A 10,855-nucleotide genomic window follows, 5' to 3' on the forward strand; every position below is an offset into this window, starting at 1 on the left:
TCTCTCTCTCTCTCTCTCTCCAACCCCACTCTGGCCCCTTCTTCCTCAACACTCTGGGTCTGGCCCCTTCTTCCTCAACACTCGCTCCCTCACCTTCCTCGTCGTCATCAATGGCACAAGATCTCTTCAACAATTTCTCGTTCTCCAAAACCCTAAAGCTCAAGACCAAGCAGCAAGAGCTTCTGATTCGCGTCACTGTCCTCACACTCATCTACATCCTAGCCTTCATAATACACCAGTAACCAACAACAGCAATACATAAAATGGCACCAAATTGATGATAAACACATAACCACCCCAAACCGAAACCATGTAGAAATATCCAAACGCTGAAGCCAGTGCCCAAGCTAACGACCCAGTGTTAACAGCCTTAACAAACAAGTAAAATGTCAACAAAAGCGCGAAAATAGCAATGCCTTCATTGTCATAGGACCCTACCATAGACCGCAAAATATACCCAGGGCAGATTGCAATCAAAGCCGCGGCGACGATCCCTGCGCCAAAATCCCAAATCTCCTTGCCGAAGAAGTAAGCAACGAGGGTGGTGTTAGAGGCGAAAAAGGGCGCTGTTAGGATGCAAACCTCGCGGATGTGGACTGCAAAACGGAGGAAGCGGAGGACCCAGTAGAGTGCGGCGGCAGTGAGCATGAGACCGGGGTAGAGGGTTCCCCGATGATGCGTCCAAGTGGGTACCAGCTCTCCGAGTCGAACCAAGTCCAAAACTTCGCCGTGAGGGCGCTTCCTCGACGGGGATCTATTGCTCTTCCACTTATGATTCTTCATCATTGTTGTTGTTCCCTCCCTGATGCTTCTTTTGCTGGTTACTTCTTCTTCTCTCTTCTCCGTAACTGTGGTAGCGGTGGAGAAGCTTCCGCTGATGCTGCATGGTTCTTCTGAGAGCTGAGACACTACCTCTGAGACTTCACCTTCTTTTTTGTTGATGATAATGGGGTTGGGAATGGAATGTGGGTTCTTTGACTCGATTTTGTCATAAGGGTTTTGAAGAGGAGGCAGAAGGGTGTCCGATTCTGACTTCAAAATTGGAACTTGATTTCGTTTGGCAATGGGTGTTTCTGATAGGACCTCTTTCACAGACTCTTCCTCTAACACTGGTGGTGGTTGCCGCTGTGGTATTTGTTGGTTAAGGTTTGAGTTGGGGAGAGAGGGTGTAAGGTATTGTTGGGGGGTTTGATTATTTTGGTGATATGGATTTTCATTTTGGGTCTGGAATTTGCTGATGCAGCAACCCATGTGGAGGTTTGAAAAAACAATACGAGAGGGTTGAAGTTTCAGAAGGTTAGTACTTAGTAGTGGGAAGAGTGGTGCCACTTTATGTATTGGTGTTGTTGGTTACTGGTGTATTGGTGTTACCATTTTGCGCCATTGATGACGACGAGAAAGGTGAGGGAGCGAGTGTTGAGGAAGAAGGGCCAGAGTGGGGGTTGAAGAGAGAGAGAGAGAGAGAGAGTAAGTAAGAGAGAGATGGGTTGAAGATAAGGTAGGGAGTGCCACGTAGGATCGGATTTCCACGAACCAAACTCAGATCCAAGTCAGGGTACTTTTGTCACACGGAAGGCATCTATCATGGGTATAACTTTAGTTTCAGGCTATCATGGGTACAAATGTCAGTGTTTTCATCTGTCATGGGTACAAATGGTCATTTATTCATCAGTCTAATATACCCAAATATTTTTGGAACTTTGCTCTTTTGCATGTAGTTTACATCATCAATCGAATCCCAAGCACCTTCCTGCAAAACAAGTCTCCATTTCAGCTTTTTTACCAAACATTTCCTAATCTTTCAAATTTAAAAATCTTTGGATGTCTAGCCTATGCTTGCACTATAACAGCTGGAAGACATAAGCTAGATCCAAGGGCTCGAAAATCCATATTCTAGGATTTAGGGAGGGTGTTAAAGGATTCATATTGATGGATTTAAAGACAAGACAGATTTTCTGTAACATTGATAACAAGAATTTTTGTATAGTTTGGAATCAGTCAAAACAAAAATCAATTCGTTAGAAGTATAGTCCAAACCAACAATGAATTCTCAAGATCAAATATTAAATCCAATACAAAATAACTGAGAGTAATTAAACCTCGGGTCGTTCTTCCCTAGGAGTTGCAATTAAAGTGCTCATTTATTGGCTATGAGAGAAGGGGATTAATTGAAGGAGGCAAGAAAATTAAAATGCAAGAAAATAAACAAGCATGCAAGTAATTAAATGGAAGCAAGTAAAAGCAATGAAAATAGAATTTAAATGGTAAAAGAGCTCTTGGCAAGAATCGGGTAATTAGGGCTTGCTATCCTAGTTGTGGACCACAAACATAGTAATTGTGTGTGGATTAATCCCAATTAGTCAACCCTACATCGAGGATAAGTCAACTAGGCATAATTAATCTTAATCTCTAAGTCCTAAGTCAACACTATCTATGGGCCACTTAGAGTCAAGGGAAACCAAATTAATTAACAATCCTCACACAATGTGGAATGGACATCCACCACTCAAGTTTACCCAAACACCCAATTTCTCAACCAAGAGTGAGAAAAACTAGGCTAAAACCAACTCAAGTATTTTATCAAACATTTGGGAGGCATGAAAATAAAGCATGGTAAAATAAGAAGAAATAATAAATGCTACAACTACCAAGCAAGGAAAGTAAAGATAGCAACTCAATAAAGCAATAAATTACATGAAAACATAAATTGTATTAAATGTAAATTAAAATAACAAAAGTGTGCATAAATATAAAAGTGACAAAAATGAGAAATTAACAAGATAACATAAGGAAATTAAGACAATAAAATAAAGAAAGGTAGAAGAAACTAGATGAAAACAAGAATTAAACATAGAAATTACAAGAAATTAAACTAAAAACCCTAGGTTCTAGAGAGAAGGAGGAGCTTCTCTCTCTAGAAAATAAACTACATGACTAAAATCTAACCCTAATTGCTCCCCCATTCTCCAAGCTTCAATTCAGCATGAAATAGCCTCAGAAACATGTTGGATTTGGGTTCTGGAGGCCCAGAAATCGTCCCTAGCGATTTGCATTAATGAGGTCATGTGTTGGCTGTGACGCGTACGCGTGGATCACGCACGGAAGCTGAATCTTCCAAAACTTCATTTCTTCAGGCTTTCTCCCTTTTTGCATGATTTTCCATCACTCCTTCCATCCATATTAGCCTTGTAATCCTGAAATCACTCATCAAACACATCAAGGCATCTAATGGCATAAAAGTGGAATAAAATTGATTAAATTAAGCACAAAATAACATGTTTTCACAATTAGGCTCAATTTAGGGAGAAAACACAAAGTATGCTATTTAGATTATTAAATGTGGGTTTATGTGATGAAATCCACTCAAATCAAACCAAAATATATCGTCAAATATGGATTCATCAAACACCCTACTACACAGGGTTTTACGCTTAAGTCATAGAATAGAGGTAGTGTGGTGTTACGGACCTCTAATCAGTAAATATTTACATATAATAGTGGAAAGATATAATATACTAGGAGCCTTGAAAAACGGGTAAAGTAAAATCGCAAAATAAAAGCGCAACACTCAAAGAATGGAATTACTTCCGTGCTAAGAAACCTAAAGGTTAAAGATAAGAATAAGCGATAGAGTCACAAGAGTGCCAAGAATACAGTGAAACTAGCTCCTAACTCAGCCTGCGAAACCAAGGCTGGCCGGAAAATATTTACATATATATACATAAGTATCCCAAATACCCAAAATACAGAAACAAGTCCCTAACTCTCTGGTAACCTCTATGAGGAACAAAATAATGAAGTTTCTTGGAGAGCAAGCTAGTACATATATACATACATATACAACTGAAAACCCAAAATACCCCAGGGACTACTCTGCTTCAGGGAAATCCAGACGCCTAGCGAGGAGCCTCTCGACCTGCATCTGAAAACAACAACACAGTATGGGGTGAGAACCGGAGGTTCTCAGCATGGTAAAGGTGCCACGCATATAATAAATAAGGTCCTGAGAATGCCAGAGGCAATCCTAGAACTCCATCATACAATTATAAAACTTAATTTCTAAGCAGAAGCCATAAAAAGGGGTAGGTGATCTAAGTACCCTAAACTTACTCACTTTTAAACCTATTATAAACACCAAACTATTCCACCCTTCCTCTGATCCTCCATCATCCATGAACCAGCAAAGACAAACAAACAAATAGTTTCACGCACAAGTAGAAAACGGATAGTGCAAATAGCAAATATAGTAGTTAGCAGGGTATATATTCAGTTAGGCAATCCCACATAATGCATAGCAAACAAAACAAACAAATGCACATGATGCATGCCTGTCCTATGGTTGATGAGGCTCATCTGTCGGTTATCCACCCAACCCGACAAGTCCAAAAACCTTAGACTGTCCCCCGTCGCGCATCCCTGTGAGTCTATGCATAGATTCCACATTCATTCATCATTCAAACATTCATTTATATATCACTCAATGGGGGATATCCATACCCGGGAATTTATAGGTGCCCGGTCACCCTTACGACGTAGGATCAACAGAGTATCGAGATTCAACTTGGAACACGTGGTGGCAAGCCACGGTTTTGTTACCCAGGAAAACTCGTATCTCAAATAACATCATTCATAAGCCATTTCATGTTCATAATCATGATTTAATCATTCATCCAAGCCATGGCATCATAACTTCATTTAATATCCATCTCTTTTTCTTATAAATCCTCATGTTTTCCCTTTTCTTTGTTCCTAAGTTACCTTATTTTCCTAGCTTCAACTAGCTACTGGACTTAGTACTATACCTTATGTTTAAAAGGATGAAAATGGAAGTTTATAAGTAAAAAATTTGGTTTAAAACACAAAAATCCAGTTTTGCAAGAAACAGGGGCCGCGCGTGTGCGTGGCAGTATGAAAAGGTAGCGCGCGTGCATTCCCTTACCATGCGAACGCGTAGGTGAAAACATCATGTCACGCGTACGCGTGGGTCATGCATACGCGTGGTCATGCATGTTGGCTCATCGCGCGCACGCATGGGCTCCTCGCGCATGCGCAGTTTAAAATTCCATGCCACACGTGCACGTGGGCCACGCGTGTACGTTTTTCCAAAAAAATAACAGATTTCCCTGAAAGCTGCAAAACCAAAATTTAGCCACCTGCATACACATTTTTCACACCAAACTTCCGTCGTCCATAATTTTCTCTACAAAATTTCTCTTTTCACAAAATTTATATCATTTAAAAGCTTGCAAAACCATCTTTCATTTGAAATAAACCGCATTTCCATCCAAAATTTGAGAAGCAAGTTATGGACTACCCAAGTTCATCAAAAATCATTTTTAACCAAATTATACCAAACCCCCATTTTACCAAATTCACATTCCTTTACTCATAAAACCTGTACGTCTGCAACATAACAAGTCCCTTTTCATTAACACCAACCACATTAATGCTCATACCATCCCATAAAACTTATACAATAACTCCAAAATCCACCATTCCAATCACAAGCTACAACTTTAAAATTCATTAACTTACTTCCTCAATTCATCAATAACAACCCATAAATCATCATTAACCAATCAACAAGCCATAACCACAAAATTTCATTAACATATACCAACAACATCATCAACTCACCATTATAAATTCCAATAACACATATTCATTAACATCAATAACTCATTCTCATTAATTCCAACACCTCATATCCATTAATTCCAACACAAGCCCAATCATTAATTTATCCATCAACATCACAAAACTAATCATTTAATGCATTTAACCATTTCAACTTATCCTATAGTTCCCTAGCCTAAGTTTTCACAGAGCTTTACATATTAAATACGCAAAACCTAAACCATACCTTGGCCGATCACCACGTTTAGTCCAAGGCAACCACACTAGTCACATACACATCCCCTCAAGCTTGAGAAATCAACCAAAATTTTAGCACCAAACATCCACCAAGCCTCCAAATGCCCACAATTCAATCCCCATGCTTATTTATATACTTAATTCACACCTAATACACATGTATACTTCAAATTCAGATTTCACATAATAAAATCAAAATTGGATTAAGGTTTAGGTGATCCTTACCACACCCACATGCGTAGTAACTCAAACCCAATAAGCTCTGCAAGCTAAATCGAACCTAGAACACCACATTGGCAAAATCTCACTATAAGGGTTCAATTTCAAGAATAGAAAAGGGGGGTAGAAAATTTAAGATGGAATTGGAGCTTACCAGTGAAGTTGATCCGATAGAAATGTAGAGCTCGACGCGCTGGACGCGTGGCTGCGAACGATGCGGTGATCGGAGCTCAAACGGGAAAGTTATGGTGGATAAAAGGATTGATGAGGGTTAGGGAAGCTCTCCTCTTCCCCAAAGCTATTCAGCGTTCTTGTTGCTGAATGGGGAAGGAGAAGCCCCTGCCCATTTTAAGTTATGGATCCAGTTGGACCCACGGGTCCGGTTTCGGACTCGATTTAATCAGTTCGGTCTAATTTTGGGCTAAATTTTTTGAAATTGATGTCAAAATTCTCGTTTTGAAGAGCTCTATCCTATTTTGATATTAGATTTACGTTTTAAATTTTCCTAATTAAAATTTAATTTATTGACTAATTATTTACTGATTTTAGCGGGATTTACATTTTCATTTCCAGAAATGTGCATTTTTATGAAGACCATTTTTCCTTCCACACACAAACAACTTCAAACACCTTTTCACAAAATTTTGCACCAGTGGGTTACAACCCATATTATGACCCTTTTTCTTATGACTTATTTCCACATACTTTACCTCATACACACTTCACACCTTCACACACCACACAAAATGAACATTTAAATTCACAAATTAATTCTTTGCATACAAATGAAAGTGCTGAGGCAGTCTCTACTTTTCTTCACCATGATCCTGAACCTGTTGTGCAAAGAAGGTCCACAAGAATCAAGAGTCACCCTTCATATCTTCAAGACTATCAGTGCCTAAATGTCACTTCCAATCTTGGCAATTCTACACAGTCTCAGTGTAAGTATCCCCTATCAAACTTTTTGTCATATGACAAACTTTTACCATCACATATTGCATTTTTTATTGCATTGTCCACAAACATTGAACCCAAGCACTATGAAAAGGCAATATCTCAACCTTGTTAAAAAAAGGCTATCCAATCTAAACTTGATTCTCTAAATGAAAGCAAAACCTGGAAGCTCACTACCCTACTAGTCTATAAGAAGGCCATAGGGTGCAGATGGGTTTTTAAGGTCAAATACAACCCTGATGGTAGTGTTGAGAGACATAAGGCACGCCTAGTGGCAAAGGGATATACTCAAGTCCCTGGCATTGACTATCGAGACTCCTTCAGTCTGGTTCTCAAGCTAACAAGTCTTCGAATTGTTCTTGCTTTGGCAGCAGCTAATAACTGATTTTTGAAACAAATAGATGTGAACACCGCATTCTTTCATGGAGACCTAGATGAAGAAGTCTATATGACACCTCCACCAGGGCTCTGTATTGATAAGGATCAAGTTTGCAAATTGAAAAAGTCATTGTATAGCCTGAAGCAAGCTAGCAGGCAGTGGAACAATAAACTCAAGTCAGTCCTGATTGAGCTTGGATACAAACAATGCCGATCCGATTACAGCTTATTCATGAAGCATTCCGATCATGGCTTCACAAAAATCTTGGTCTATATGAATGACCTAGTGTTGACTGGGAACGATATGAGTGAAATCAACAACATCAAAAGGGTGTTAGATGAGTGATTTTACATAAAAGATATTAGGGACCTAAATATTTTTCTTGGATTTGAGGTGGCCCGCTCAAACAAGGGAATTGCACTATATCAAAGAAAATATTTAGTTGATATGCTCACAGATTTTGGGTTTATTGATTGTAAGCCAATCTCCATCCCCATAGATTACAGTGCCAAGTTAGGATAGGATAGTGGCACATTACTCCCAGACGCTACAGGATATCGCAAATTAGTTGGGAAGCTGCTATACTTGACAAATACTCGTCCAGACATTAGTTTTGCCATCAATAGACTTAGTCAGTTTCTTGATAAGCCTACCAATGTTCATCTTCATGCAGCTCATAGGATTCTGAGGTACCTAAAGTCTGCTCCAGCATAGGGTTTCTTCTTTTCTATCCCCTCTGACTTGTGCATCACTGGCTTCTCATATTCGCACTGGGCTACGTGTCCAAAAACCAAGCTTTCTACTTCAGCCTACTATTTCTATCTTGGCTCATCTTTGATTTCTTGGAAGAGAAAAGAGCAATGTACTATTTCGTCTAGTTCATCAGAAGCCGAGTATCGTGCATTGGCTACAGCAACCAAGGAAGATATTTGGCTGGGGTATCTCATGAAGGATCTGGGGATGTCACTGACGAAGCTGATTAGCATTTTCTGTGATAGTCAATCGGCTATTCATATCGCTTCGAATCCTGTGTTCCATGAAAGGAACAAGCATATTGAAGTCGATTGTCATGTGGTTAGAGATAAGTTCTTGGAGGGATACATTCATTTGCTGCCGATTTCTACCACTAATCAAGTTGTTGACCTACTCTCTAAGCCTCTGCCTCCAGCGACCTTCTCCACCCTTCATCGCAAGTTGGAATTGTTGGACATCTACACTCCCAACTTGAGGGAAGGTGTTACTTGATAAGAAAGCTTCCACTCACCTTAACTTACTATGCAGCTTGTGCAGCTAAGTATAACTCTTATACCTGCACAATTGGTGTGACTAAATTATACAGACTAGTTAGTTAGAATAGTTTAGCTACTCTTCACTGGTATATAAGGGACTCTCTCTCACTTGTATAGTTTGAGATCTTTCACTGTAATTGAGTATTTTCATCAATTCCATTTCTTCTCCCAATTCTCTTTCCCTGTTTTGTGCTCTCAGCGCTTCACCAACCATACTTCAACAGTTACAAGTTGTTGACAATTCAAACAATATAATAATAGCAGTGACAGATTTAAAAAATTTTGTCTGTGAAGATAAAATATACTAACATAATAATCATTTTTATAATTAAAATTTGTTATTATAAATTATAATTAATTTTGAAATTATCTAATTAATAAATTAAAATATTAAAATAATAATTTAAATAATAATATATAATTTAAAATTTTATTTTTTAAATTTTAAATTTTTAAAAAATTAAATAATTTGTTCGTTGTCAATATAATTAAATATTTCTCTTTTTGTATATATCACTAAAAAATTGTTTAAAAATTTATCTCCCATATAATTAGAAGTCAATTTTTTTTATTATATTTATAGTTAAAAAAATTCTTTCAACTAATATCGTTGTTAAGAAAATAAATTTATGATATTCAATGGTGATATTTTTTAAAATATTTTTCTAATACTAAAAAGATAAATTTATAAGCTTAAATTAATTTATTAATAAATATAATATTATTTAATTTTTTTCTAGTAAATATTTAAAATCAAAGTTTATATATTTATAAATGATTAAAATCAAATATAACAAACTAATTCAATAACATTGTAAACTTATTGTTCCGGAGAATTCAATAATATTGTGTCTTTATGATTATGGGGTCAAATTTATTTGTATAGTAGAACAAATAAAATTTATTATTAAATTTTTTAAAATTTAATAAAAATATTTATTTGTTAATAAATTATAACTCAAATAACACAATATCTTTATATTCATTTAAAAATTACAAATTCAAATCTCACTCCAATCCTACACTATTACAAGTGCAGCCCCTGACAAGCATTAACTTTGGGGTGTATTGGGTGAGTTTTATATCTTTATGGATATTTTTATTATCTGTATAATTTTCTTTGTGTAATTTTGTCCATTTCTTTTTACCTAAATGTTAAGTGTGTATGATATCGTGAGAGTTTAGACTTCTATATATATCAGAATTTTTATAAAAGAAAAAAGAGATTTAAGGTTAAGATTTTAGTTGTTTTCATAACAGTTTTTGTATCTTGTTGAATAAGAATAATATCCACTTTTTGATCTAGATTATTTATTTCTTGATGAATGCACAAAACCGGCTCCTACTTCTTCGGTTCTTCCAAACTACTGCAACAAACATTCATCTATTAAGGGATATTAATAATATTACCTGCACACAAAAAATAAATTATCAAATTAATTATAATATATTTTTGTATTATATATATTTTTAATTATTTTTAATATATATTTTAATTTTATCATATATTCTATACGAATAATTAATTTAGTATTTAATTTTTAGTGTATATAAAATATTATATTATTGATCAATGAGTTATAACTCAAATGACATAGTTTTTCCATACTCACTTAAGAGGTCGCAGATTCGAGTCTCCCTATCTTTGGTAAAAAAAAAAAATATTACATTGCTATTATGATATAGGTCCCATCTGATCTTTCTAGAGAGCAAAGTAAAAAATTGCACAAAAATTCTCGGAAAATTGAATCACAGGAATAACAATGTGGTTGTAGCAAACAGATCAGAAAAAAGAACACACACACACTCTTGCTGTGTCCATGAGAGTGTAAATGACCAATGACTTTGTTTGACACCACAATAATAATCTAAACACAGGGCTACAAAATCTGTATCTGCGGTTCCTTTTGTTCCATAAAGCCACACAAGTCATTCTCAACTTGATTGCATATGCAACAAACTAAATCCATTTCCTCAAATTCAAAAAGGCTATTAAAGCAGAGGGTACGGTGCACAATAATGTCTCTCTCCAACTCTCACAATTTTCCTACCCTGGCTTCATTGAACCTAGGACTATTTCATACTCCCAGGTATTATCGCATTCTCTTCGACTATATTTCATCATTCTCTCCACTTTACG

The 10,855-nt window shown here is 36.6% G+C and overlaps 1 protein-coding gene across 1 annotated transcript; it reads right to left on the minus strand.

Moving 5' to 3' along the window:
- Nucleotides 1-225: 225 nt before the first annotated feature.
- Nucleotides 226-1,251, minus strand: LOC148549808 (uncharacterized). Its single transcript, XM_088495792.1, has one exon. The coding sequence runs from the start codon at nucleotides 1,249-1,251 to the stop codon at nucleotides 226-228; it is 1,026 nt and encodes a 341-aa protein (XP_088351918.1).
- Nucleotides 1,252-10,855: the final 9,604 nt, after the last annotated feature.

This window comes from Arachis ipaensis, chromosome B8 (genome assembly GCF_059453495.1).
Source record: "Arachis ipaensis isolate K30076 ecotype BB chromosome B8, ASM5945349v1, whole genome shotgun sequence".
NCBI lineage: Eukaryota > Viridiplantae > Streptophyta > Magnoliopsida > Fabales > Fabaceae > Arachis > Arachis ipaensis.

Excerpts from the sequence above, each read along its gene's own strand:
- LOC148549808 (XM_088495792.1), bottom strand. The coding sequence starts at position 1,251 with ATGGGTTGCTGCATCAGCAAATTCCAGACCCAAAATGAAAATCCATAT.